We start from the raw sequence: 27,512 nt of genomic DNA, 5'->3' as shown, positions 1-27,512 counted from the left end.
AATACACTGACATCTCCTTCAAATGTTTGCAAACAACAAAATATTTAATAAATAAAAAAATCCAGCTTTTATTTCTGAATGTGTCAATGTAAAGGGTGATTCTGCAGTTAGGAAGAACCATTGCCTAATTGGGAAAAAAAAAACGTTTAAATTGTTGTTTCTTGTCTCTGTGAGGAAAAAAAACTAATCAATTTTTTTTATTCTACTGTCCTGTTCCCCAAATTAACTTAAAAATAATTAAGTTCTTTATAAAAGTGCACATTATTTTCCTGACTGTAACACTAACACTAAGTAGAAGCTAGAAAACTGTCATAATTTAAAATAAAATGTGTACATAAAAGCTAAAATAATTAAATTCTAAAAAAATAATAATAATAATTCTCAAAAATGAAGAAAGGGCTATAAAACAAACACACATACACACAGAAAGCTACTGTAACACATCCTTTAAGACTACAATCATTGTTTTTTCTTTAAATTCATCTTAGGGGGACAGAAAAGTTCCCCTAAGTGAAGAATCACCCCAAGACGTTTCCAGTCTGAGTGAAGCAGCTGTGCTGCATGTTGTTATTGCACGAGCTCCACACAGTGAATTACGGAGAGCCGAGTAAACAAGGAGAGGCTAAACGAATGGATGTTAGCTAATTAAACAGCACTCATGATTGCTGAGTAATTCAAGGTGCCTCAATCTTCACCTGAATACTTCCACAAATAATTACCTTCTTGTAATTAGCGCTGTTGATAGAGTGTTTGCGTGCGACACGCATCTGATACACACGTGTGTTTCGGTCGGAATTCAAAGATATCAAATCAAATATTTGAATGGCTGGGAAAATTAATGAAATTGAGGTAAATTAATGTTTGTAAACAGACATTTCGTTTTATTGTTAGTACATCCCATTCGCACACATAATTAAAATGTGTTTTCGATAAGCAGGATATGTAGTTCACTTGAACCGAGGTGAAAAGCTATGCTAGCAGTCAGACGAGAGAAGAATGAATATAACAAGCCTGATTTCCAGGGGTTCTGCTTGATCCTGGTATCTGAGGGGGGAGAAGAAAAAACGCCCGCATGTGCGTTGCAATCAATAATGACTTCAATAAGTGATTTTCCAACCATCCATGCAGCTGTCTCTAATAATCTCTTCAGCTGTAAAATAAACACAAATATTTCATATTGTTTGTTTATCCTCAATCTCCTGCTGCTTGTTCCTGCATTGCAGTGCTTTTTTTCAGGTTCTATATACTTGCTTTCTCTGTGTCTTTTTTTTTTTTTTTCTCTCTATCCAGGTTTGGTCGTTGCGGTTGGCGGGCCGTCGTGCCATCAGGCGCAGTCAATAAATCACCTTTCGCCATTGTCATAGAGGAACAGCCCAGCCGTGAGACAATGGCCATTATATCCTAAGCACTGCAGTCTCGTCCCCATCTGGCCCTTTATGGGAGAAACAGTTCTATCGGTTGAAAAATCGCTTGTTTGGTCACACGGGTTCAAAAGCTTCCCTAATCCTGAGCTAAACCGGGAGGTTTGGAGTCCAAACATGCCGCCTGTAAATAGCGTCTCCGCAACGCTGTGCCCTCGCTGAGAAACAGATAACACGCCATCCACCCTGGTGCTCAGAGACACAACAATGTCAGAACAGACAGAGAACCCCCATGCGGAGGGAGCTATGAAGAAAACAGAGCGGGAGAAAGAGAGAGCGAGAAAACGAGGATGAAGGAAGGAATTGTTTTTTTTGTCTCTTTAAATCCCCCAGCACAGTCTCTCCACTAGGCCATCACCTGAGCCGAGTACCTGACAGAAAACTCACCAGCCCAAACACACACACACAGCAGCTGCTCCCATTGCCTAGCAACTACCAGTTGATAGATGATCCTAAATATGGATAATTACCATAAATCAGGCTGCTCTGAAAGAGAAAAGATGAAAAACAGTAGAGCCTGCAGTACGACCCTCATCAACACACTCCTGTCTTCCACAGCTCTTTCCTCATACTCTTCCTCCCTCATTCCTGTCAGACAGCCGAGAGCTTCGGCTCTAAAAGACAACTTCACCTCTCGAAGGCCTCAGACATCAACACCAAACACTGTTGAGGAAACATGAGCATCTTAAAAACAAACTTTACATCAGAGCCGTGGCTGAGTGGTTTGCGACACATTGAGCCCTGGTTGAGTTTTAATCTTACTGGTGACATTTCCCAATCCTGCTACTTTATTTATAAAAGTAGCAAAGGAGAAACTGAATTTAGCAGGAATGCGATACACGTGTTTGTGGTTGTTGTCCTATTTATCACGAGCTAAAGACTTCCTGTCAAATCTGTGACTGAAATGCAGCTGTTTGGTGAGAGGTGGGTTGTTTGTAATCTAATCTGGAGTGAATCAGAGGAAAAACAGCCGTGAAGCAAGGCTCGTGCAGCACCTGTGAGCGCAGCGAGGAGAGTGTCCTGCAATCGCTCAGCATGATAAGTTCCTAACTCTGAGGAGTAAAATATGACTGCAGCGAAGTACAAACAGGGTTTGATAGCAGATCATAGAGATTAAGGTCTAAACCATAACAAAAGTGATTGCGATGAGAGCACTTTGTCGAAAAAGTTTCTTGAAAGAGGACACTTCTGATGAATGGCCGTAATCAACATGCGACTACAGAAAATATTTCATGTAAAAAGAAAAAAAAAAAAAATCTAAAAAGGAGGAATCCTGGGAAGTGGGATAAAGAAAACAGCTAAGGGGAGGAGGGAAAAGAAGATGGTCAGCCAAAAAGAAAGAAAGGAGCAACTACTAGTATTAATAAAAACAAAGAGAATGGCAAGACGTCACAGAAAGGGACAAGAAAAAGCGAGAAGGACAAAAAGCACCTCCTCTCTCAGGCCGTGACCTCACCAGTTCAGTCTAGCTGAGTCTGGTTGCACAATTACCCATCAATCAAATGTGCCAGTGCCGTCATCCCACCCCTCAGCTTAGCACACATACATACATTCCCAGAGCCTGACCCTTCCCTGACCGGGAAACCCTGCACATGCAAGAGACAAATATGGGTAGCAGCCAATTGTCAGAGATCCCCGGACGCACACGTATATACATACAGCAAAACCACTGAAAACCTGTAGGACACAGACAAATATGGGCAGTCAGAGCCCCTTCACATATATACACGCACTCTGGAACTTTGCCTTTCAACATCCTGTAATTCTAGAGGAGCACAGAATTAAAAACATTATTCCTGATTTCCTGTTTTATATGATCTGTGATGGAGGCCCCTGAGGGTCAGATCACTGTAAACTTCAGCAGCTCTCTGAAGACCAGACTGTTACTACTGGATATCAGGTTGCGCTCCAAAGAGCATCTCCACACTCGGGGAAAAAGCGTCCGTTGTCATAAATAATCTTCCATACCGTCCCATAAAACATGCTGCTCTGCTCCTCTCTCTACTGTCTAACCTTTGCCTGCCTAAACGACTAAAAGAAATAAGTGTCTGATGTCATCCGTATTCTCTTGATTGTTCGATTCACACCTGCTCTGAGAAGGGCTTGTTGGTGTTGCATTTGCCCTTGGTCTACTCAGGGGCAACTACTGGCTCCCGAGTCAATGACGCAGGGAAAAAAAGAAAGAAAAAAACGGATGGAGCAGCCACGGTATTTGTTGTGGAAAAAAATAAGAAATCAATAGAAAATTGTTCATGGCAATAGTAGCGCAACTGGTAAAGAGCATAGCACAAGCATAGCATTATCTTTTAGTCTAGCAACATTAGCTAAAGGGTTTTATTACTAAGGAATAAACATATACATTAAAATGCATATCATGGATGCACTTTAAATCACTTTGAATAAACACATATAGGAAATGTATGATAATAAATGTATTAAGTATCAATAATGAATAAAATGCTTAATTATACTAATTTTGTCAAATTAAAAATGTTAAACTTCTAATGACAACAATAACAAAAATAAAATAAAAAGAGAAGACAAACAGAATCAGAAAATAACACAAATTAAGAAAAAGAAGAGAGACTATAATATACTTAGTAAAATAGAAAATGTTTTAAAAAAAAAAGTTGTAAAGGGAAAACAATTATGGAATAGGATCAAAAAAGAGACAATCAAGGTCTGAACCTGTGTCGCCCACATGAGCACCATGGCTCAATGTGTCAGATCACACGTGCCATCTGCTGCAACTGCTCTATACTGTTCACATTTCACAATAAGGAGGTTGTGTGTCTTATAGAACATCCCACCTTCCTAAAGAGAAATGAAAGATGACTAGATAAAAGCAGAAAGGAAAATTTGTTGCTGTATCTAACAATAAGCCTCACCTCAGCTTGGACACATTGAGAGACTGAAGCTGAGGGACGGAAAATGATAAATTTGTTGGTTGGTTCCTGAACACTCTTCTCTGACCCTGAGCTCAGCCACACGAAGAGCTGGAGACTCTTTCTTTTTTTTTCCAGAAGCTTCTGTGACGGCCGTGAAAGTGGGCTGAGAGAGGAGCGGAGTGTATGGAGGGTCCTGAGAGGAGCACTAAATCACACAGAGGCCCACATCACACACAATCAATAACAACACATCAGAGACGGAGAGAGAGAAAGAGAGAGAGAAAGAAAGAGGGGAAAAAAGTGCAAAAAGCTCATCCCTCAACACAACATGATATTGCCAGGCAGAAGCCAAAGCATAGCAAAACTCGCTAAACCTTCCAGAAACAAACGACCTCTCCTTCCGCTCACACGCATGCACACTCGCGCGCGCACACACACAATTAAACTTTCACAGCCTTCCAATTGCCCTCTAACAATACGCCGTCCCCCCCATCTCTGTCTTGTTCTTCCCCTGCACCTAAATAATATTCACCATGATAAATGATGCCATAACTCCGATATCCACAATCAATCTGGCCTTTAAAGACACATCCATCTTGTGTAATGTTGATGGGGGACTCAGTCAAACGGAGAGACGTGACTGCTTTGCTGACCTGAGAATGGTGGGGGGGGGCAACAGCCCCACTGACTGATGCCTGTCAGATCACATCTGGCTGCAAAAATAAATTAGGCTTATGAAGACAAATGAAAAGGCCTGCCCCGTCACCGTGAGGGAGGGAGGGTAACGGTGAGGAGAAGTGGAGGGGAGGGAGAGAAAAGAGAATTCGTGAAAGGAGGAGCAGCAACCTGCTGAGAGAGAGAGAGAGAGAGAGAGAGAGAGTTCCTCCTAAAGGGAAGATGACGTCGTACGGCACCACGTACCAATACAGATTTTTACTCATTTAATCTTGTTCTTTCCATCTTTTATTCATAATTTTCATATCCTGAGGACAAGAGCTCACAAAACGACCTGCGAATGAAGTATCTGAATGAACTAATTAGTTCTAACTAATTCGTACTTTGAATGAAGATTCGTACTCAGGACGGATGGGGAGAAGAGCAGGGAATGACATCAGCCACATTCGTTTTCGCACTATGGCTTAATGTATAATGTAAAAGATTTGCACTCCGAGCAAGAGATTCACATTCAAAGCAAAAGATTCATACTCTGAGCGAACCGGATTCAACACAATCACTCAAATAAGCAACATGGCTCAGATTTGTACTTCAAGCCAAAGATTCACACTCTGAGCAAAACACTGGTCATTTGCATATGAATCTTTTGCTCCGAGCACTATTCATTTGTGAACTTAGGGTGAGCCAAATTCAACTTCACCTACATAAGCACGATTTGCCAAATTACTTTTTTATTTGTTGTTTTATTGTTTACATCTAACGAGGATGTTATGCGTCTAATTCAGAACAAAGATTGGTACTTGGCACAAAGATTCATGCTCAGAGCAAAGATTTGTATGAAGTCTCATACAAAGATTAATGCTTTGAGCTCAAATAGTTCTTTCCAAGGAGAAAACTCATGCCCAGAGCGAGCCAGATTTGCACTCTGAGCAAAAGATTCACACTTTAAGCCAACAATTGGTACTCTGAGTATGAATCGTTTGTCTTACTGTGAGCCAAATTCAACTAGGCATCACCTACATAAGCAGCACGCCTCAATTTCCCAATTGCCATGATTCCAGCACTTTGTTGTTAAGTTTTGTGTCCAGTTCAGATACAAGATTGGTACTTGGCACATAGATTCATTCTCGGAGCACAGATCTGTATGAAAAGTCATACTACATAAACTTAAACTCACAAACCAGATCTTCACTCTGCTGTGGTCTCTGGGTGGGGAACGCGAAGATTCCCATGACAGTCTCTGCGTCATTAAATGTTTACAGCGCGAGGATCATTACACACCACATATTCAGATCTCGTTTAAGGGGTCGAAGGTCGGCCGTGCAGTGCTGGAACCCAGAGCTGAGAGCCTGTGGAATTCATCTATTCCCGCCCCTCAGAGTGAGACAGAAAGCACATTTTGAGTGATGGGTGAATGTGCCCTGTAGAGTAGTACACAGCAGTGTGAACTATATTTGACCCCTCTCCTTCCCGCTCTCTCTCTCAGCTGGTGCAAGTAGACTTTAGAATGAAGTTTGCTCGAAATGATGAATGGATTTCAGCAGAGCAACGCTCGCGCAATATAGGATATCTGAGCTCTTCAGCTTCATTACGCCGGGTTTAATCACTTCAAATACACACGATTCTGTAAGTAACGCAGGAATTATGCAGATGAAGGGTTGCTACTGCAAAACAGCTTTTGAGAAGAATAATACACAGCAAAAACTTTTAGGCAGAGTGAGAGAGAGAAAGGAAAAAAGAGCAGCTAGTTGGTGTGTAGATGACAGAAATATTACAGACCCATTTTTTTGGCAACAGGCGAGCGCCCGAAAAGGTGGGAGGGAATTGTGTGTGAGAGAGTGAAAGAACGAGAGAGATGGATTATGTGTGTGTGTGTGTGTGTGTGTTTTTGTGGATAAGGGGGAATGAACTCTCCCAGGCTTTGTCATATGAGTTTTCCCAAGCTCTGGCCTCTTTGATAAATGACACATGTCATTCTGTCAGAGTGTGACAGTCCAGCTGGGAGGGCCTCTGATGTATGGCTGCACTGCAAAAGGAAATCAGGCTTTTCTGGCATGGACGCAGACCATGCCCTTTATATAAGGTCCCTGCTTTCCTACACGGCTGTTTTTTCTTCTCCCATTCTTTTCTCCTCATTTTTGTGAACGCAAAAAGAAACTCTTTTATGAACAGGGACATGGAGCTGAATTTGTAGATTGATTTAAGGTTTGCGGTGGGGGAATAACAAACCCAGGTCAGATGGATTATGGGTAAAAGGCTTTAATTCCCCTCTGTGATTTCTCTTTACCTGAGAGGAAACAAACAGACACAGTATCACTACTGAGAAACTACCAAACTGTACTTGGAGAATGATATGCTATGATAAAAACATCAAATGTAAACGTGTCTATTTGAGTCTTCGCTGACAAAAACCAAACATCAGAGGAAGTACTAGAGAAATACTCAAATCAGCCTCATTGTCTTTACAGCTGTGACCTAAATTTAGTGTGAGAAAAGAGTATACTGTGGAAAGGAATAGAGAGAGAGAGAGAGGGAGTGCAGGAGGGAGGGAGAGAGGTTTCATTTTGCATTTTGTTAGTTGACAGTTTGCAGGAAAAGCTCAAGGATGGATGTAGGCGAGCCGCACAAAGATTGTTCGCGCAGACTAATGTTTTTGCGAGACCAAAACTGAATTTTACGTCAATTTTTGCATTTTCAGAACTGAGGAAATTGGGATTTTAAATGGTTTTAATCATTGTAACCTTTATTATACTCTTACTGTTAGCTTAACGCATAATTAAATTCGTCAAAATATCCATAATATAGAACATTGAATGACACGTTTAAATCAAATTACAAACAAAAACACACATATGAGGGGAGCGCTTTAGATGTCTTCATCTGCAATCCTGAACGTTATACAGCCACTGGGTTACAATCAACAGACACCTTAAAAGATGAAGGAAAAACATCTGACATATTTTAGTGACAGGAACAGACAGACACTTTTCAGCTCTTACACCACAATAACAGCGCAAAGGCAATAAATCTGCCACCAGGCTCAAAAAACACCTCGCGCGCACACGCCGTGAGACTGACACCAGACAAACAGGCGGCGAAACAAAAAACAGAGCAGTGGCGATGAAGTTGTAGAGAAATCGGCACCTGGACAACAGTTTAGGGAACAACGTATACTCTGATACACGCCGTCAAACGGACCCTTGAGGGCGTGGTAGCGTTTTCCTGACCACCTGGGGGTTGTGAACTGTGGATGACCCTGCGTTTGATTTGTGAAGGGTTAAAAGAAGGAGGGAATGGGAGAATGGTGTGGCTAAATGAGAGGAGAGTATCATTAACCAATGAGTGATGGGTTTTAGACAGTGCTTGCCCCTCCTCCCTCCATCCCTGCACTGTCTGTCCCACAACAGTGTCCTAACATTTGGCTTGAGAGCTGCTATTCACTTAAACATCAAAACACCGCCATTTTGAATGCAAATGGCTGGAAACATCACACTCAACTCGCAAAACGGCAGGTTAAATTATTGTACCAAATTACTGTACCAACTCCTTTAAGGTAGCTACAGTAATTTAAACAGGCATATCAAGGAAAGTTTGAATTTTCCTAGTTTGCATAATGGATACTATATAGATATATCTACCCTTCAGGTTCATGCAACATCAATTCCAGAAACTAAGAAAAAATGGGTCATTCAGAAATCATGGATTTGTCAACAATTCACATATGACTGCTGACAATGCAATAACAATTTAGCATCTTGGCTCGTCATAACTTAAATTGAAAAATTTGCAAAGAGGTTAGACAATCACAACAGGTCAGTTACATACACTACCATTCAAAAGATTGGGTTCAGCAAGATTTTTATTGTTGTTTAAAATAAGCAATTTTATTCAGCAAGGATGTATCGGATTGATTAGATAACCGTTTTCTCAGATTTAAATAGATTTGTGTTTCACGACCCCTTTCAACATGGATAATAAGAAATGTCTCTTGAGCAGCAAATCAGCACATTAGCATGCTTCTGAAAGATCATGTGACACCGAAGACTGGAGTAATGACTGAAATTTCAGCTTTCCCGTTGCAGGAATAAATGGCATTTCAAAATATTACAATAGAAAACAATTACTTAAATTGCAATCATATTTCACAATGCAACTTAAATTAAATTATCCATAAATTATGTGATTATTCATCAAACAAATGTAGACATTGTGAGCATAACAGACTTGTTTAAAAACATTTTAACAACCACACACTTTTGAACAGTAGTATAAAACTTAAATGTATGAATAATTCTTCAGTACATGTAATTCAAAAGAAAATGCGGCAATAATAGTTAATCAAAAATCAATAACTAAAACAATTTTCTCAGCTGACACTACCTCGTTTATGTATATATTTGTTTATGTTGCCTTTAATTATCTGGATCTGAGAAAGGCTAGAAAATGGTCATGGAAAACTAAATTACAATTTTTTTTGGTGCAAGAATCCTTCACAAACATTCCAAGTAGAGTTTGGGGGAAATGCTTAAAGCAAAGCAAAAAAAAATAAAAAATACCTTATATGCGCCCCCTTAAAAAGTGTTTATTTTACTACCAGACAAAACTAGGCCTAATAGGAGCCGCTGCAGTTCTCCAGAGCACACACTTTGTGCTGCAGCTAGATATCTCCCCCCCGTGTGCAGTATTGACGGACGATACTTGAAACAGAGGTATATTTACATGAAAGAAACGGCACCTCAGTATTTATGACACGTCCTCGCTGAGGCTCGTCACACAGCGGCTGCTCTGACGGCTCTAAGTAGGGCTAGATTGCGCTGCCATAACCAATTTAACATGGAGACGGTGCGCTAGTGAAGAAGAGCTACACACATGCACGCATGCAAAAACACACCAACGCACACATACGTCAACGCTACATTTCAGCAGGACACTGAAAACGCTTGTCTCCTATTGTGGGTCAAGGAAAAAAAATCCCTGGCACATTCCCTATGTTTTTACCAAATATGATTGACACATCGTAATGTTTTGGTTTAGAACCGGTTTAGGCCTGAGATACTGAATTTCTGAACTGACATGTCAAGACTTTCAATCTGTACTAAGATCTGGAATCTCTATTGTTGATTTAATTCTTCCCTAGATTGAGTTTGTCTTGCTTTTATAAAGCAAGAGTATTGCTTTTATACTCTTCTGTTAATGGAAGAGTAAATGTTTGCGTTCCTCGTTTTGAGTCACCTGACTTCTCTTCTTTACAGCACATCTGTTCATCTCAAGTTCCCAAGCTCACAGACTTCAGGGGCCGAGCAGAACAAGTCAATGATCAATGATGCATCCCTCGGTTAAAGTTCCACCAACCGTATGGCTTTCAGTCAGCTGGACAAGGTTAATAGTTGATCCTCATACGTGTCGCAGCCTCGGCGTATGTATGCGTGCGCACGCTGAAGTCTAACTGTGAAGCATATGGCTTTTTAAAGAAGGCAGTGGCCAGTAGAGAAGAGGGCAAAAACAGGAAGGGGAGGGGAGGTGGGGGCAGATTTGAAGAGGACACCCCCTGCTGGTTTCTCAGACAGAAGATTCAGAGCAAAGCTTAGCAAAGCTATGATTGACACTGTCTGGGCGAGTCCGTCTCCAAACAAGCTTTAGGCCTCAGAACATGTGGCATTTGGCATTTGAATGCGATTGTGTCCAAATCACTATAAATACCTATAAAGTTGAGTCTGGGAGACTAGTCACGACATGTGTGCCCGTCTATTAACGGATATGAGGAGGATTCAAATACAGTTCACGTCCCTTAGGGCTTCTGTGCGTGAATGAAATGAAAACCAGACGTTATTTTAGTCGCATTAGTTATTTTAAAACTGATATTAACTCTGCATGTGTTTGTCAAAGATCCTGAAATATAAATGCCAGAGATTCATATTTTAGAAGATGATTCTGAGACCAGATTGAACATATAAATCAAAGATTAGAAAGCATATGTGGCGATGATATATAGTGAGAAAGGGAACCGTCATGCCGGTTGTCCATCTAAAAAAGAAACAGTACTGTTTTGCTATATACTTCCCCCAGATGCCTTATCAGCACCATAAAACTGGGGACAAAAAAAGGAAAAATGATATTCATTACTTTCCAGTGTCCTATCAGTTAAATAAAACACCCAGGAAAAAAAAAAAAAAAAAAAAATACAGCCACTTGGAGGATCTACCAGCTATTGTCTATGTGTGCAGGCAGGCTTTTATCAATGAAGCTAATAAAAGTGACCCTCAGCAGGAGATGGGGGTGACACTCGGCTCTTTACCCAGCTTTAGGGGTGATGGACTGCAAATGTGGTCTTAAACACCGCACGAAAAACGAGCAATGAAAGTGTCAGGGTAAAAACACAGAAAATCGAGGCATTTTGCGCGACCATTCGAAGACTGCTCGTAAAAATGGGGAGCTGAGTCTTTATGAGAGCGATCCGGAGCAGTGCATTATGGGGCTCAATGAGAGTGTCAACACAAGCTGGAGGCTTATCTTTATCCACTCATTGTGTGTCCAGTGGCTTAGCGCTCATAGAGGAGAATTGTAACGCCTCTGATCAAGAGCGGAGGGAGAGGGATCTCCGTTCTTACATCGCCACATCAGGGGAACCCAGGGATTAGGTTCTCTTTTTAGTTCCTGTAGGGCAAAGGTCGCACTCGAGCAAACACGAATCCCACTCCCAAGCATAAAGAACATAATCCACCACTACATAATGGTGAGAGGACGATTTCAGACTTGGGAGTTTGTTGTACTCGCCTCGGCCTAGCACATACGCAAGTTTTGTCTTCACAGGTGACATGATAACCAAGTTACCTCACGGCTTGTGAAAGTACAATATTTACAGGGATGGTTCACCCAAAAATAAATACTCTGACAATTTTACTCACCTCAATATCGTTTCAAAGCCGCACGACTTACTTTCTTCATAAAAACTGAAGGTTTGAAGACTGTGCTCATTAATCTTCTCTATTTAATTACAATAAACGAATACTGAAGCTTACATGTTTCAAAATACACACACACACACTAACAGCATTAAGATTTTAAAATCTCTTTGAAGTCTCTTATGCTTACCAGAGCTGCGTTTATTTGATCAAAATGGAGTAAAACAGTAATATTATAAAATATTATTAAAATTTTAAATGCATCTTTGCTGAATACAAGTATTAATTTCTGACCCTTTTTCTGAAAATTACTTTCTAAACTTCTGAATGGGAGTATGTCAATTATAAACTTGAAAGCTTTAGGTCTTGTGTATTGAAACGATGGAGACAAATTTCTAATTTCAGGATATAGAGAAGTTGTTTAGAATGACCCAAGGGTGGGTAAATGATGACAGAAAGTTAATTTTTGGGTGAACTGGCCCTTTAACAACTAATAAATCCCAAAATTCATATCTTGCACAACCACACTTGTTGCAGACGCATGAAGACACCTACAAAGCTCTTGACGACGGTTTTAAAGTTGAGTATTAAATAACCGCAGGTATGAAAATAAATGTAGCGAAGGTTCAGCGCTCCTTCACACAGACATTACCCAGAAGCCCCCTATCTGGTCAGCCATAACTCTCGGGAACCAGGAGCACCTTCTACAGCAAAGGGCCATTCATTTAGCTGAAACAGACCACGACACCTCACTAATACTCTTGCCTTTTACAAGCCCCTCTCTCACACACACATACTCAAACCCTATCAGCGTTCATCCAGGGCCGGTCTGAAATGGGGCTGTATTTCAACCCCCACTGAGGTGTTTGTGTGTGTGTGTGTGTGTGTGGGTGCATGTGGGGCCTAAGAGGGGCCTGTCTCTGTAACGGCCACGGGTGATGGAAGGCCCAACAGGGCCACTAAGACTGTGCACTAAGATTGTTCTAGACCTCGGGGCCTCAGAGGAAACATATATCCACCTGGCAACAGGGCAGCATGCTATGAATGCGTGTGAGAGTGTGTGTGTGTGTGTTCACGTGTGCGGGCAGATCTAATCAAGGGCTAATAACAGCACAGAAGTCGTCGTTGGCCCTCGTAAATCAATGTGCAAAATAATTGCTAATACACTGGTTATCGATTAGCGTTGAGGCGACTCATTTTCGGAGGCTATGGCTACGAACTAACAAAGTGACAAGGGTAAAGTGTTATTTCTCTGTTGCGCAGACAGCTGGGCTGCGCAGAGGACTGAGGCAGGCAGTAATTCTTAATTGACACCTGTCAGGATAATGACTGCAGTCCCAGCTGCTGCGGGAGAATTTCTCCCCACTCCTGTTCATCTGTCAGCTCTAATACCTTTCTGAGCACCACTCCTTTCTTCTATCGCTCGCTCCCTTTTTTTTCCATTTCTTCCTTTTTTTTTTCTCTACTTTCTGCATTTCTGAACATCACCGTTTTCCCACTAAACACTTGGTTCTGCAGTCTTGTTCCCAAGGCCCTTTCTTGGAGTTAAATGCGTAATTTTCTGATATGACAATGTTTCACGTGTGGAGGAAGTAAGCTACCATAAAATTGGGTCTCATTCACCAAGTGTGCATAAAATCTGCATTTATAGATTTTCATGATTTCATGGTTCACAAATAACTTGTATTAAATTTTATCTAAAATAGATATTTTCAGCAAAATATTTTTGTGAGAAGTTCTCATGTCCGTGCAAATTTATAACAATCCATGCAATTATTAGCGAATGAGACCCAGTACTATCTTTGTTTGAGCATCCCGAATAGCCCACACAAATGTTTGGAGGCGGGACTACGTTTTTTTCTGACCAGTGACAGAAGGGGAAGCATTTTGAAAACTTGTTTGAAAACAGTCAATAGTTTTGCAGTTTTTCGCACGAAAATAAAGGCAAAGGGACCTGCAGACAAAACTACAAAGTGTTTTCTCTCTCTTTCATCTGTCTTTAGCTGGTCTTTTGTGTTCAGACAGGCAGGATATTTTGAGTTGAGAATACAGTGGTTGATGGGAGGAGGAACAGTGAGTCCCAGGACGTGACTTCCCCGAGTTTGAGGGGGCTTCATGGGTGTTTACTTAACATCATCAAAGAGCTTCCTTTCATTTCATACTCGTCTGTCAAAATGAATGTTGCTAAATATGAATGTATGACCGCAAGGCTTGATCCTTAGTGCGCAAGTCCGTCCTTGATAAAATGATGTCAACCACTGAAATATCACAATAACTAAGCTATGTATAAAAATAGGCAACTAATCAGATAACGTCACAAACAGCATCATCCTGTTCGCGACGCCACAAACGCCTCAGATCCTACGACACAAACATCAAAGCTCAATCTCCCGCTAGCCCGTTTATAAACATTGGCACGGATCTGTTGGCCGAGCCGTTTGTGTTTTATCTGATGAGGATGTATAAGGCGCTCCATGAGGAAAATGGCATACTGGGATGAGAAAACTCCGCCGAGCCTCTAAAAACACCCCATCCTTCCTGTGAGCTAGGGGGAAAAAAAGCAAGGGAAAGCAGCAACAGATGAGTGCAGGGCAGGACAGAGAGAAGGCAGACGTGGGCTCCCCTGGGTACACGTTGACCTCCGTGTACTGCTCAAGCTTGGAGACTCCCGTTGCTGGGTCATGACTTGAGCTTTTCTCTCTTTTGTCTTTCTTCCCCCTCCCTCTCATCTTTCTGACTCACTGTGGACTAAATTAGCTGAGAAATGAAACATGGGGGATCAAAACAGACAGGACGAGAAGAGAGAGAGAGAGAGAGAGAGAAAAAGAAATAGTAAGAAAAAACACAGCTGGCCCTTTTGATAGTTTTGAGTTCCCATAATGCTACAGTACCTCTAATCCAAACCTCCTCTGTTGACACACTAGCTTTTTGCGGTCCTCTGTGTGCTCGTTTTTCAGCAACTATCAGCAGACGCACTCGCTTTTTTTCCACGCACAAACACACGTCTGGAAGTATTCTTAATTTCAGACTTTACAAAACTCGCGGAAACCAGATAACTCCCAAATGTGTCTAAGCTCATTAAAACCGAAGAGCGCTGTTTACCGCAGAGTGTGTACCATCACACTTGGCTCATGTAAAGTCCCAACATATTTTCATTTTGATCCACTCTTCCCATAAAACATGTCATCGATCTTCATTAATCAAACTCAACCTCCACGATCTCGGACAAGGGGAACGGCAAGCTCGGGACTGGATACGCTTTGATTTCCTATAGGCCACTGGCTTGATCCCCAAATGCAAATTAAACTATTAGTTGTAAGTGGTGGGTCCCAACATGAATATTGACTAAATGGGTCAATGTCACCTGTTAATGACATGAGAGCGGATGAGTCTACCCTCCAGCGAAGCCAACACAAGGTGAGCCCAGATGTCACGCTGCATTCGCACGTCTTATGGATAGTTATTTTTTTTCCTCCTAGCATGAAAACAGGCATTAAAGAAAAAGAAACAGATAGAACATGACATCTAAATGTACCTATAGATTGATTTCTATAATTTGCGCCGTACACACAAAACAAATGATGGCCGTCAACTCCTATCTCTTAATACAGATACATCCCAAATTGAGAAATGATCATTCACAATCTTTCACATTTCTCACCAGATATCAGAATGAATATAAAGAGGCACCACGCTGTTTAACAGACTACAACAAAACCTCCACATCTTTAACACAATATAATAAATTTGTGTGAGGGAATAGAAGATATTAACCTCATACTCATGCAACAAAAACATATAAATCACAATTGAGCTTTAACAGCCCTGCACATGAAATAATTCAGCTCTCAAAGCAGACTGATTTGTATGTAATGCTGCACTGAGAGACTTAAGCAAAGCGAGCGCTCAACGGCACTCAAATTCTGACAGTATTTTCAGATTTCAAGAGCGTGGTGGTACGATTATTGTCAGCAGGAGCACGGTGTGTCGGTACACTCAAGAGCTCGAATGGCGGTGCGACCAATGACACAGAACAGTAGTACGTCCATCAACACGGAGACGGAACGATGGCGTGTTTACCGAGCGCTGGGCCCAATTGGCTAATGCAGGGGCCGTTCTGATTGGCTGCTTCAAATGCTTTCTGGGCCCAGCGGTGCGGTTAAGAGCCTGGATTACTGAGGTCATTAGGCAGCATTGCCACGGTGACGTGATTAGTCAGGTAGCAAAGTCCATTTGTCACCTGCACCAGAAAATTGAGTTAATTCAGCACTACAGGCTAAAGGGACTGTATAATATCAACTTGATTACATCAAGGCAGCTGCAGACCTGACACTTCGCTGAATTTGTCAGCTTTAATCGTTAGAGCCTGTCACAAATCCATCAGGAGCTCAGATAATTAGGGTTCCTCCCTAATGAAGCCAGCAGAGGAACCTTTACCTTTATGTCAGATAATTAAGAAGCCTCTGGTGCCAAGGACAGAGTGTGTTTTAATGACTCCCCATGCTGGTTCCTCCCTCCTCACGTTTTATTTTTCTTCTTTCGAATGTGTTTGTAAGCTGCTGTTTTTTTTTGTTTTTTTTTTTTAAATGTGACTCGTGAATGTGAAAAGAATTTAATTGAGAAAAAGCAAAAAGAGAATTATCCAATTGATACTGAAGGAAAAGTAAAGGCAGCAAAAAACAAATCGCAAACCACCTCATGGTGGTGTTTATGTCCCAGCTATCCAGAGGACAGAGGTGCGTGGAATGGACGCAAACCGAGCGTGTCTCTATCTGCGTGGGAGGTTGTGAAAACACAAAACCAAATGAAACCTGGAGCAGTGGAGAGATACCGCATTCATCGCCGAGTCCTCCCCTGGCTCCTCTCCTCTCTGCTAGAGCTCAAACTCACAGACACAGTCTGTGCTCTACGTGGGAGGCCTGTGTCTGTTTCAGAGAAAAGCCAGCAAATAAATACAAATGACTGCAGCAGCCCAACACAGAGAGGGCCACTCCGATCCCACTGCACCAAAACAACCTGAGCCTACGGCCGATGCATGTAAATCACTCAGAGCAAACAATGGCAATGATAGCAACCAAATCGAGGCAAAGTCATCCGTTAAAAGAGGTGGAGCATAATAGAAGAGTGGAGCATTGAAAGTAGAAGGTGCTTTTAGCGAAAAGCGCAAAATAAAAAAAAAAATATAAAATACTACTAAAACAGCTTGAATGATTTGGAAGAAGTTTTAGTAAAAACAAATCACCTTGTCACGTTAAGCGGCTTTCTTTTTATTCCCTCAATCAATAATTCCTAACATTTTTATTTTGATGGAGAGGGGAAAAGTGTCAGGCTCTGGGAAAAACGGAAACAATGTGCCTGCCAACTTTTGAATGACCATTAAAGCAAATGATGAACATGCCTGTCAGAATAGAGAAAATTAAATCAATATTCAGCTGAGGTGGAGGGGGCTGATGGCTTGTTTTTGTGGAGGAGCTGCCAGGTCAGATTACCAGGCGCCATCTCACCTCTGTGAGCTTTCGAACTCCCCATGTCAGTCTTGCCACAGCCAGGGAGACAAAATAATCCCTTAAAAACACCATTTCCCCCCACTGAACAGAAAGGTATGTGTAAAAATAATGGAATAACAATTGTTATTCAGTGCAAGTGAATGAAACGTCAACTATGTATCGCACTGGTTAGTCAACCTCGCTAACAGCAGTGTGTCTGGTATGAGGGCATCGGTCAAATATCAGGGCCTAATTCTGCAGATCTGTAACTCTGCTGACGCTTGAACTTGAAAGAGATCCTTCATTCGGGAGAGAATGGACCTGTTAGTCACAGAGATTAAATGGGGGGGGGTAAACGAAGGAACAAAAAAGGAAAACCAAAAGGACAAAGTAGAACTCCCTTAGTAAAAACACCAAAATGGTTTAAAATATAGTGGCTATTTTATGTTTAATCACCCCGAAAGAAATCCAACATCATTCGCTACAAATCAGAGGTTCGCTCTCTTGCTCTTCATGGAAGATTAATTAAAAACTGAAATCAGTTCTCTCTCTTGTAACATCAAAGAGCACAGGTACATTTTGCATGAATAAATTGAGCTGAGAGGAAAACAGATCTTAGTACAGAGGCCTTGCTCAGTGATCTATCAAGGAAGAGATGTTCTCTCTGCTACATTGTGTGCTCTCGACACGCCCCAGCAATCCCTTATCCCCCTTTTCTCTCCCTCTCTTTGAATAACGAAAAAAAAGTAGTGTATAACCCTGCCGAAAACTTCTTTCATTTCTCTATTTTCCGGCACGACGGGGGCAAAAGTTGTCCTTTGAGTGGCTGCGGCGGCACGGCGCATGCGTGTTTCCATGGTGAATGATTTACTGATGTTTATCAGGAATGAATAGATCAAAGGCGGCCACATGACTGTCGATCAATCAAGCATCAAATCAAGGACGGCAATCCGCATCTAAATAGACGAACTGGAGCACTTTGAAACTACATTTTCACTCGACTATATAGGCCACGGTGGAGTGTTTAGTTTTAATTTGGCACACCTTCAAAAAAAAAGTTACTCACGCGTTAGTTTTTAAAACAAGGCGTTCTGAGGAGACTACATTTGTTTTGACATTCTTTGTAAGTAAAAAAAAAAAAAAGAAATGAAAAAAAATCTAAAAGTAAAAAATAATACAGGTAATATTTAGATCAAGCATTTCAATCAACACGATGAAGTGTACGTGATTGTATGCCCCCCTCCCTATGCACTAATATTAGTAAACAAAACATGCATGCACCGCTTACCTGAAGATCGCCTCGGCGCTTGCTGCTTTCTCCGCGGCATGCTGTCGTCCCACCCTCCACTTGACTTCGCATACAGAATCAAAATGCCAGTGACGGAGAAAAAGAATTAATTTCAAAAATGTAATACAAAGCATGTATTAAGGCGCTCCTCTTCTCTTCAGAGTCTGTTTTTATTCCACCTCTTAAAAAGTCACTTTGAGCCGATGCAAAGTCTAAGAGGGGTCAATAGGTCTTGAGAGGTTGTAGATATTTTTACAGACTAGAAAGGTCTGTAAATAAAAAAAAAATGTAGGTGTATCTGGCCGACACGTTTAATAATTCTAAGTCATAGCATGATTGCCAAGAGCTCAGATATATCTCCCGTCCATGTCTAACGGCGCAGAAGCGCACAAGGGGGGTAACGCTTCCTCAGGTTCTCCTCAGATTATGGCAATAGTTTGTAGCAAAACGGAAGAAACTTCCAGTTATGGAGAGCCCGTCCAACTGTATTTCCGTCCTCTCGCTCGGTGGAAAGCCTAAAAACGGGACAAAACCAAGGGAAGAGACAGGCAGACAGGAGACAGTTAATGTCAGTCACAAATGGGGCTCGAGCTCAGTGCGCATTTTCAACGGACTAAATTCCCCGCGCGCGCAGTGGAGTCTCTGCTCGTGCTCCTCCCGATATTCACCAAACACACTGTCCGTCCATGCTCAGGGAAACATGTGGACAGTTGATTCGGGCGAGCGTGACGCGTTTACTACAGAGCGATATATAAACAAAAAAACACACTCTCTCGCACCGAACGTGAATTAATTACTCTTTTAAAAAAAACAAAAACTCCAGGGAGCGAAGCGGCGTCGGTCTCGCGGCTCTTCGCTGAAATATGTATCGCGCGTTCAGGATGCGTGAGCGGTTCAGACAGTCTCAACTGATAGACAGACACATCGAGTTGCCTTTCCTGCCTCTCTCTCTTTACTCCACCCCTCCGGAGCGTCACTCTGACAGTGAAAACCCACCTGTCAATCTTTTTAATTGTTCTGTTTTCTCCCTCCCCACAAAACAGGAGCGTCTGAAAGACAACGAACTGCCTTTTTGGAGAAGACATCACTTGTTTGGATGTTGTCCATTCACACGAATGCACTAAGTATGCGGTTTTATGAAACAAACAGTGGTGTTGAAATTAAACTAGATTGTACAACTGTTTTTCCAGTTATGCAGTGTTCTCGGCGTCATCGCGAAAATAAAATAAGTTTCACGTCACGCGCAAAACATTCAAATGCATAAAGGAGGGGGTCTCCGCTGTAAATTTCATTTTATTTCCATGCATATAAAAATATATTTCCATGCATACGGCAACATGTCTTTGATCCTTTCACTGTTTTTTTTTTTTTGTTTGTTTTTTTTTTTTGCCAGTTTTGTTTATCTGTCTCGCGCACGTTTACCGGGGTGAACAACACTGCGAACCATTTCATGCGCTAAAAGGAAACTATTTGCGACCTTTTTCCATCGCCGAAAAAAAGGACAGTTGGAAGTTACAGATTGATTCGTTACACCTTACTAGGAAGTGAACACTTTGCACGGGAAGGGGAGGGACTCCTGGAACAAGTTGAGTATGACCGTAACAAGCCTCTCTACAAGGCTTACACATTACTTATTCATCAAGTGCAAAACATCCACAAATTAAATAACGAGTCCACGGTGTTAGACATTTCGCATCCTATTCGAATAGGAACCATATTAAACCCACCGCATATCTGCTCTTCAGTAGCCTACTTTGTTGACACCGGTGTAGCCTACCTGGCACCCCCCCCAAAATCACACTTAAATCTCAACTTAGTTTTTGTCTTTATACCAGCGTTGACGCAATGTCCACTCTTTCTGTAAGTTGGCGAGTGGGTGGGTGTGTTTTTTTAAAATCGCTCGGAAGGGGAACGCGAGAAATCCGAGTGAATTTTTTTGAGGTGGCCTCGGCTCGCTCCGGTCGCCTGATGTTTTTAACGGATTTTAAGGTTCTTCGTCGCGCCGGGATTCTGCTGTGATTTCAGCGGATCATTCAGCCTGTGGACCGACGCGAGAGCTTCGCCTTGCATATCGCATCCCGGTGAGTGCACACATTTGTTAGTATAGTGCAAACATACGAACAAGCCAGGCTAGGATATTATACATCACCGCCGCCAAAGCGTTGATATTTCAGCACGCGACGTTTAAATCATGTCCTTACCTTTGACGGTGCTGCGCATCCTTGAGCTATTGCCAGTTGCTATCTAACTGATCATTTATGCTGTACGCCTGTCGGTAGGGGCTAATAATGTGGAAATATGTCCAAGTTCCGCCCCAACATCTGTCCATCTATCCATCCTCGCGACTACCTCGATCAGCCTGTCGCTGTTGATGGCTCTTACGTCACCAATCTCCCATCAGAAACTCATCGGGCTCAAAGAAGACGAGATTTCTCCCGCTGTAGGGTTAGAGTATCGCTGGGTTAAAAAATGCTACGCTTTCCCGAGATTATTGCGATTTAACAACCGAGCTCTCTCGGTCTCGGTGCAAGACAACGGCACAATGATAATTAGCTTGTCATAGTTCAATAAACGTGCTTTCTGTGTACAGTTCAATTCTTTTTAACTTTCAGTAAATTTAATTTTTATAATAGGCTGCTGCTATTGATGATAATATAGCCTATGTATTATTCTTATTATGATTATGGATTGATCTGAATCTTCTTATTATTGCCGTGAAAATCATATGTAAAAACAAGCACTTCTGTTCTTCCACTTCTCTTAAACCGTTGCTCACTGTGAAACTGTCCCACTGAAATTCATTTGCATTTTCCAGAATTTAATGCTTTGTGTTGTTTAGTCGTGTTATTTATATCATTGAGCATTATTTGGTCTCTCCTAACAGACTTTAAATTCAGTGACTTTTTTTTGTTTGGAGCAGTTCTTGCGGCACTTTCTTCCAGAAATAATTTTTGGTATTTAGCATTGTGATGAAGTTCCCTTCAAGGTGTTAGTGTGCACTTAAAAGGGATTTAACGCTTTAGATTGCAGTGCCTGTGCTAAACATATATTAATGTAAGTGCTTACAAGCAACAACATTGAAAGTCTGAATTTACAAATGAATCCCTAAAATTATTTGAACATGTTCATTGTTCATTTGTAACAGTAATTTGCCTGTAACATTAAAACTGTAATGTAAAGTGTAAACAAAAAACAATGCATAAAAAACTAGCAAAAAAAAAAAAAAATCCATGCTGGGTTTCTTATCGTTCTCCAAACCCAGACGTGAGTGTGTCTTGGCATGGTGAATTATCCACAGCTGTGCTCATTGTATGCTGATGAACTGCTACAAGCCTGTAGAAATAATTTTAGATTAATAGATATACAAATAGTTACAGTAGTTTTTATTGATGTTAAGAGAATTGTAATGCTCATATCTTTTTCTACCATCTAATGAAAAATACGTCAAACAAACCTTTATTTATGCACTTTGTATTTTATTAATATGTGCCAACACAAATCAGTGGCAACACAAATTTTGAGCTTTAGTTAGTGTTGACAGGTCGGCTTATGTTTGTGTGTGTGTGTGTGTGTGTTTTTATGTGTTTTGGGAATGGTTATAATGTATAAATGTTTGCACCTATCATCTTATTTGGTGTATTGCATCTTATTCTTTTGTAAAAGGCCATGCTTGAAGGTATGCCACGCAAGCACAAGCATAAAGCTCAAGATGCAATGCCAACGCACTTTGAAAGGTTCGTGTGAAGCCTGAACTGTGCCATTTTCAGCTTTACAGTCCTGGTTAAATATCTAATAGGAGAAATGTTCATGTTTGTCTTTTCCTGTATAAGCTCTGTATAGTTTCTTATTAAATGAATGACTGGAGATGTTTGAAAAAAAGAGAAGATTTTTTAAATTAACAATAATAATAAAAAAAGTGCCCCTCAATGTAGATCCTCACCCACAACATGCATTTGTAAGAAATACATATTTATATTTTTCATTTATCAACTATGTATTTGAAGAAAGCTGCGTCAGATTGAGGGATTATAGATGTTATGCCCTTTATGGTGTTATATACGATTTTAAACTGATTCTCTATCATTGTTTTGAAGTGTTGATACTTCATAATGACTGACAGCAAATGGATTTGGTTCATCTATCTTATGTTATGAAAAATAACCTCAGTTTTATACGCTTTTCAGTCTGATCGGTTATTTACTGTAGATGTTAAGATGGACCTATTTGCATAAAAATGCCAGGACATGCTATAATGCACATTATATGTTGTAGAAATTCTTCATGTCTCAATATTACGCTGTCTGCTTAAGGGATCGCAGACGGTTGTTAAAAGACTGGAACTAAAAAAGCGAGGGAGATTTGAGGTGATAGTCTTTGAAGTATTTTTTTTTTTTATGTAGCATGTCGCATCACATCAGCAAATTATGATCCAAATTGCTGGGAAGCTACACGAGGCGGGATGCCGTCATATGTGTCCACAGATATGTATGGCGAGATCTGAAGGTTTATAAACAATAACATAGCATGCTGTCACTGCTGTATTTTCCAATAGAGAAACTACAGGCTGTTAATGACATTTTAGTTTTTCACACAAAAAGGTATATATATATATATATATATATATATATATATATATATATATATATATATATATATATATATATATATATATATATATATATATGAAAACTGAACATACAGTATGCATGCGTGTTGGAAATACAGATACATAAATTCTGCATTTCAGTGCTGATGTAAATAGACTGCCGAGCCAAATAAAAGAACATTTACAAGCAATCATAACATTCTCCTAAAAAATTCAGTGTACTAACCCCTATGCAAATATGTGTATGTCAAGTCATCTTTTTAAAATAATTATGTATTTCACTTTCACAAAATCAGCAGGCAAGATAAATACCAATTACAGCATAAAGCATTTTTCAGCAACATATCTCCCCCATGGGGTTACAGAAATAGCTTTGTGAATTTTGTGAAAAAGTATTCTAACATTGCACGTGACTCAGATGTATTGATTATGCTTCCAAAATCTTGTTCTTGTCTTGTAGGTGATGTTGTCATTCTCCAAAAAGGACAATATTGCAGTTCACAGGTCAGAGGTCAGCAAAACGTGCATTTAGAGTAATTTTATATATATATATATATATATATATATTTGATTTTTTTGTAAAGCTGTACACTGTTCACTACTGCACATGAAGCCATCCAGCTATTGATAGACTGCTTGGGTATTAACGTCAGTACTGCTAAAATTATAACTGTGCACTTAAACGCGGCAACCCAAATAGTAGTAATAATATGCCACATCGGCTCTGCGGTGTAACCTTACGTCTTTGATGATGATCAAAGCCATTTCACATGCCACCACTGCAATTATGTTTATTAAAACCAAAATTACAACATCTCTCCATTCACTTATATGAAATATATACAGCATTACACTTCTAGTTCTCCATCGCTGGATCAGCTGATGTTGTTACTGACTCTTGAGCTTTTTGTTGTATTGCAAATTATGGATTTTTTTGCTGTATTAATACAGTACATATATTTGTATTTTCACTATTTAAATAATTGTCCAATGTTTGAAATAAAACAAACAATTTGCTGTGATTTTTTTGTTTTTATTTATATAATAATGCAAATAAAGGATAGTGGACAAAGTTCTGGTGTGTTATTTTTTGTATCATTTAAAACTATATATGAAATATATTTTATTAATTCACGAAAAGTTGATGGTATAAAAAAGTAAAAAAAAAAAAAACTCTCAAAAGAGAGTGAGCAAGTTTTATATTACTCAAGTCAGAAATCTATTTTATCAATTGTTCCTTCATAGGGATTTTTTCTTTTGTCATAAAAGCAGGAGACACTTCTCACACTGAAGAGATTTGAGGCTCTTGATAAAAAAACTATTTTATAACATATAAAAACTTCCACCTTCAATCAACGACTGGGTCAAATGAATTTTGTACAGTCACTGACAGGCGAAAACTAAGAACATATAACACAAAAAATAATAAAGAGAAGGCTTTTACTGGGAAGAATATCTTGAAATCCATCAGATAAGGCAGGGTAATTAAAATGTCACCTTTCTCTGGAGGAAGGAGGCCCATCACACAGCTTTACGTAACTCATTACTTTTGTACTTCACTAAATGCTGATCACAAAACTTATTTGACTTGAGAATCTGACATTTGGTGGAATCCCTCTATTTTAGACCTTTTCTCCCCTTCAAATAATGGAGAAAAATATGTTTTGATTGATAGTTCATAACAGAAAAAATGACTTAAGAGGAATGTGATTTTAGATTTTTTAAATTGTTTGAAATGTTTATCCAGTTGTTATACAGCTAAATGCATTTAAGTGTTTTAAAGTTCCAGTACTGCCAAAGAAAATATCTAGAATCCAAACATTTTCTGTATATGATTAGTTGCACAATAGATGTCTGAGATGAAAACAATCTTAAATAGATGTAGTTATGCAACAAGTCATGCACATGAAAATCAACGACTGAGACGTGTTAGGTACGACTGGATCAGTATATAGTTGGACCTTTCGGGTTTCTTGGAGCAGATGTTCATACTCTGTGTTGACTGCATCTGGTTATTACCTCATAAACGTCTCTTCCTGCTCCGATGCACCTCCACATGCAGGAGGGGCTTCCGTTCATCGAACCTCCCCTCCAAACGGCGTGCGTTTCAGCTAGAGTTAAGTGACACATTTCACATTTCAAAATACCATCCTCCAACATGAGTCCCGCTGCCTGCCATACCACCGCTTTTGTTTTCTTTGACACATGCGGTCTTCTTCCAATTAGCATTTTTCAGCCATTAAAGAGGAGAGAGGAGTGCTGAAATGTTTTCCTGTTTCATTACCACTGACTGCACCTCTTTGATTGGTTGCAAAGGGAAATGTTCTGTAAAAACATCATTTTCCACAGAAGCTTGGAAAGAGAGTGGCCAGAAAACATGGTGCAGATATATTTAAGCATATAGGATTACTGGAAACATCTCTCTCAGCGCTTTATTGAGCGGATGAATTGTTATAAAAAGTGAAAGAAAGAGCGCAAAGATCAGGATGAGACAAGAAAGCTACACACCGTGATTTCTATTCAGTTTTTTAAAAGGATATTCCCCCTCTTTCCACATCTTGTCATTAAATAATATAGCAGCGCAGTTCTGTCTGTTTTTATTTATTTTTTTGTTTGCTCCCAGGTCTTATTTTCATGAAGACGGTGAACACACTTTCAAACCATACCGGAATGAAAAAAGAAACATTTGGTTCTTTCACACAGCCGAACCGTAATTATTAAGATGTAACCGTTTTAGATCAAAGATATGCACGAGACGCCTTTGATAATGTATGGTTTTTAAGAGAAACAAAATAGGATGTTTTTTTCCCCTGCTTCAGTCAAACTCATAGCCTGAGGGTTTCGGTTAGAGAGAGATCTCTCCTCACTACTGATGCAACAAAGAGAAAAACAGCCCCCTAAAGCTGCTCTGAGTGCTCTCCTTCTGACGCTTAGTGGAAATGTGTTTGTTTGTATAAAAGATCTAAAAGCATTAATAAGAACAACAAGAAATGTTTTCCTCTTTTCTCCATTGACCAGCTAAAATATCCCGTACAATCCCAAACTGTTATGATAACACGGCGCGTTCGAGACCATTCAAATGAATGTTTTTTTGTTTTTTTTACTAAAAAGACACAGGGGATACTATCAGGGGATAAACGGCTCTATAGAGAACGGCTCTCTGCCTTTGATCCGAGTGTTGAACCAGGCCCGGTTTTCCGGCCCTAAGTTGTCCCTCCACACCCTGGCAGGAGCCTGAACGCCGTCCCTGTCTTTCCAAAAGTCTCGGCTGGCTCTGGCTGGCCTCTGCAGCGGCAGCGACTGATGACGCCAGCCTCAAGGCTATATCAGCAAATCAGACGTATACAGCCCTGCTCCACCCCGAACTACCCTGCAAACATTCACACGCAGCACATCTTTCTCAATGAGAGCTTTTTTGTTCCTCAAATACTGGCCAGGTCACATGCTGGAGATTTTCCTATGTTTTTCTCTTTCTCTGAGGTCTCGTCAACTGAAATTCTCCTTCATTAATACAAATACACACATACATACCTCGTACCCATTTCGGGGCACTTCAGATTTGTAAGCATTCTACTGTAAAGGTAAGTTATATAGTTATGTTATATTTATATAATATATTTAAGTGTTTGTAAACAATATATAATGAATAATTAAGCTTTTAATGAATATAAATTACAATAAAGGTATGTATTTCTACTGTATTAATATTTTAATATTACTGCTTTTACGGTTTTATTAAATTAAATTAAATATGACGTACATAATATATACAAACAATATACTAAATATAATTTTCAATCAATATACGTAATATATTGTGTAAATTCTAATGTAAATGAATCCCTAATTAATAATGATCATAATTACCATTTATCATCACAATTTTCAAAAATGAACAATGGCCTAGACAATTCAATTGTTATTTATGTATATGTATATAACGTTTATATATTATTTGTTATACTATATACTATTCCAATGTTAATTAAAATTATAATAAAATTACTTTTTGAACAATAACCAATTCATCATATCTCTCTATATACGTAACTATATTTATAGATTTTTTTTATGTAACCTGGCTCATGAAACTCATGTTTATCTATTTTTCTATCTATAATTTTGAATTTTTATATTAATTATATTTATCATTTTTACAGCATAAATATTCAGAATTTGCATTGATAATCCACTGTATTTATTTCTATAAATTTACTCAAAATTTATTTGTAGTCTTCCCCCAAGT

The 27,512-nt window shown here is 39.9% G+C and overlaps 1 protein-coding gene across 2 annotated transcripts in view; it reads right to left on the bottom strand.

Moving 5' to 3' along the window:
- Positions 1-21,054, bottom strand: part of LOC306885537 (teashirt homolog 1) — a 34,894-nt gene extending 13,840 nt beyond the window's left edge. Inside the window, exons 1-2 of one of the 2 annotated variants that reach the window (XM_079442131.1) lie at positions 20,862-21,054; positions 18,661-19,175 (exon numbers count right to left, since the gene is read on the bottom strand). In XM_079442131.1, coding sequence (XP_079298257.1) covers positions 18,661-18,700 — 40 coding nt within the window. In that variant the 5' untranslated portion in view covers positions 18,701-19,175; positions 20,862-21,054. Of the gene's footprint in view, positions 1-18,660; positions 19,571-20,861 lie in introns of those variants that run through there. The other variant, XM_079442132.1, reaches the window with a different exon arrangement.
- Between the last annotated feature and the right edge of the window lie 6,458 nt (positions 21,055-27,512).

Source organism: Barbus barbus, assembly GCF_936440315.1.
Source record: "Barbus barbus genome assembly, chromosome: 19".
Lineage (NCBI taxonomy): Eukaryota > Metazoa > Chordata > Actinopteri > Cypriniformes > Cyprinidae > Barbus > Barbus barbus.
This window is presented reverse-complemented; position numbering and strand designations above follow the sequence as displayed.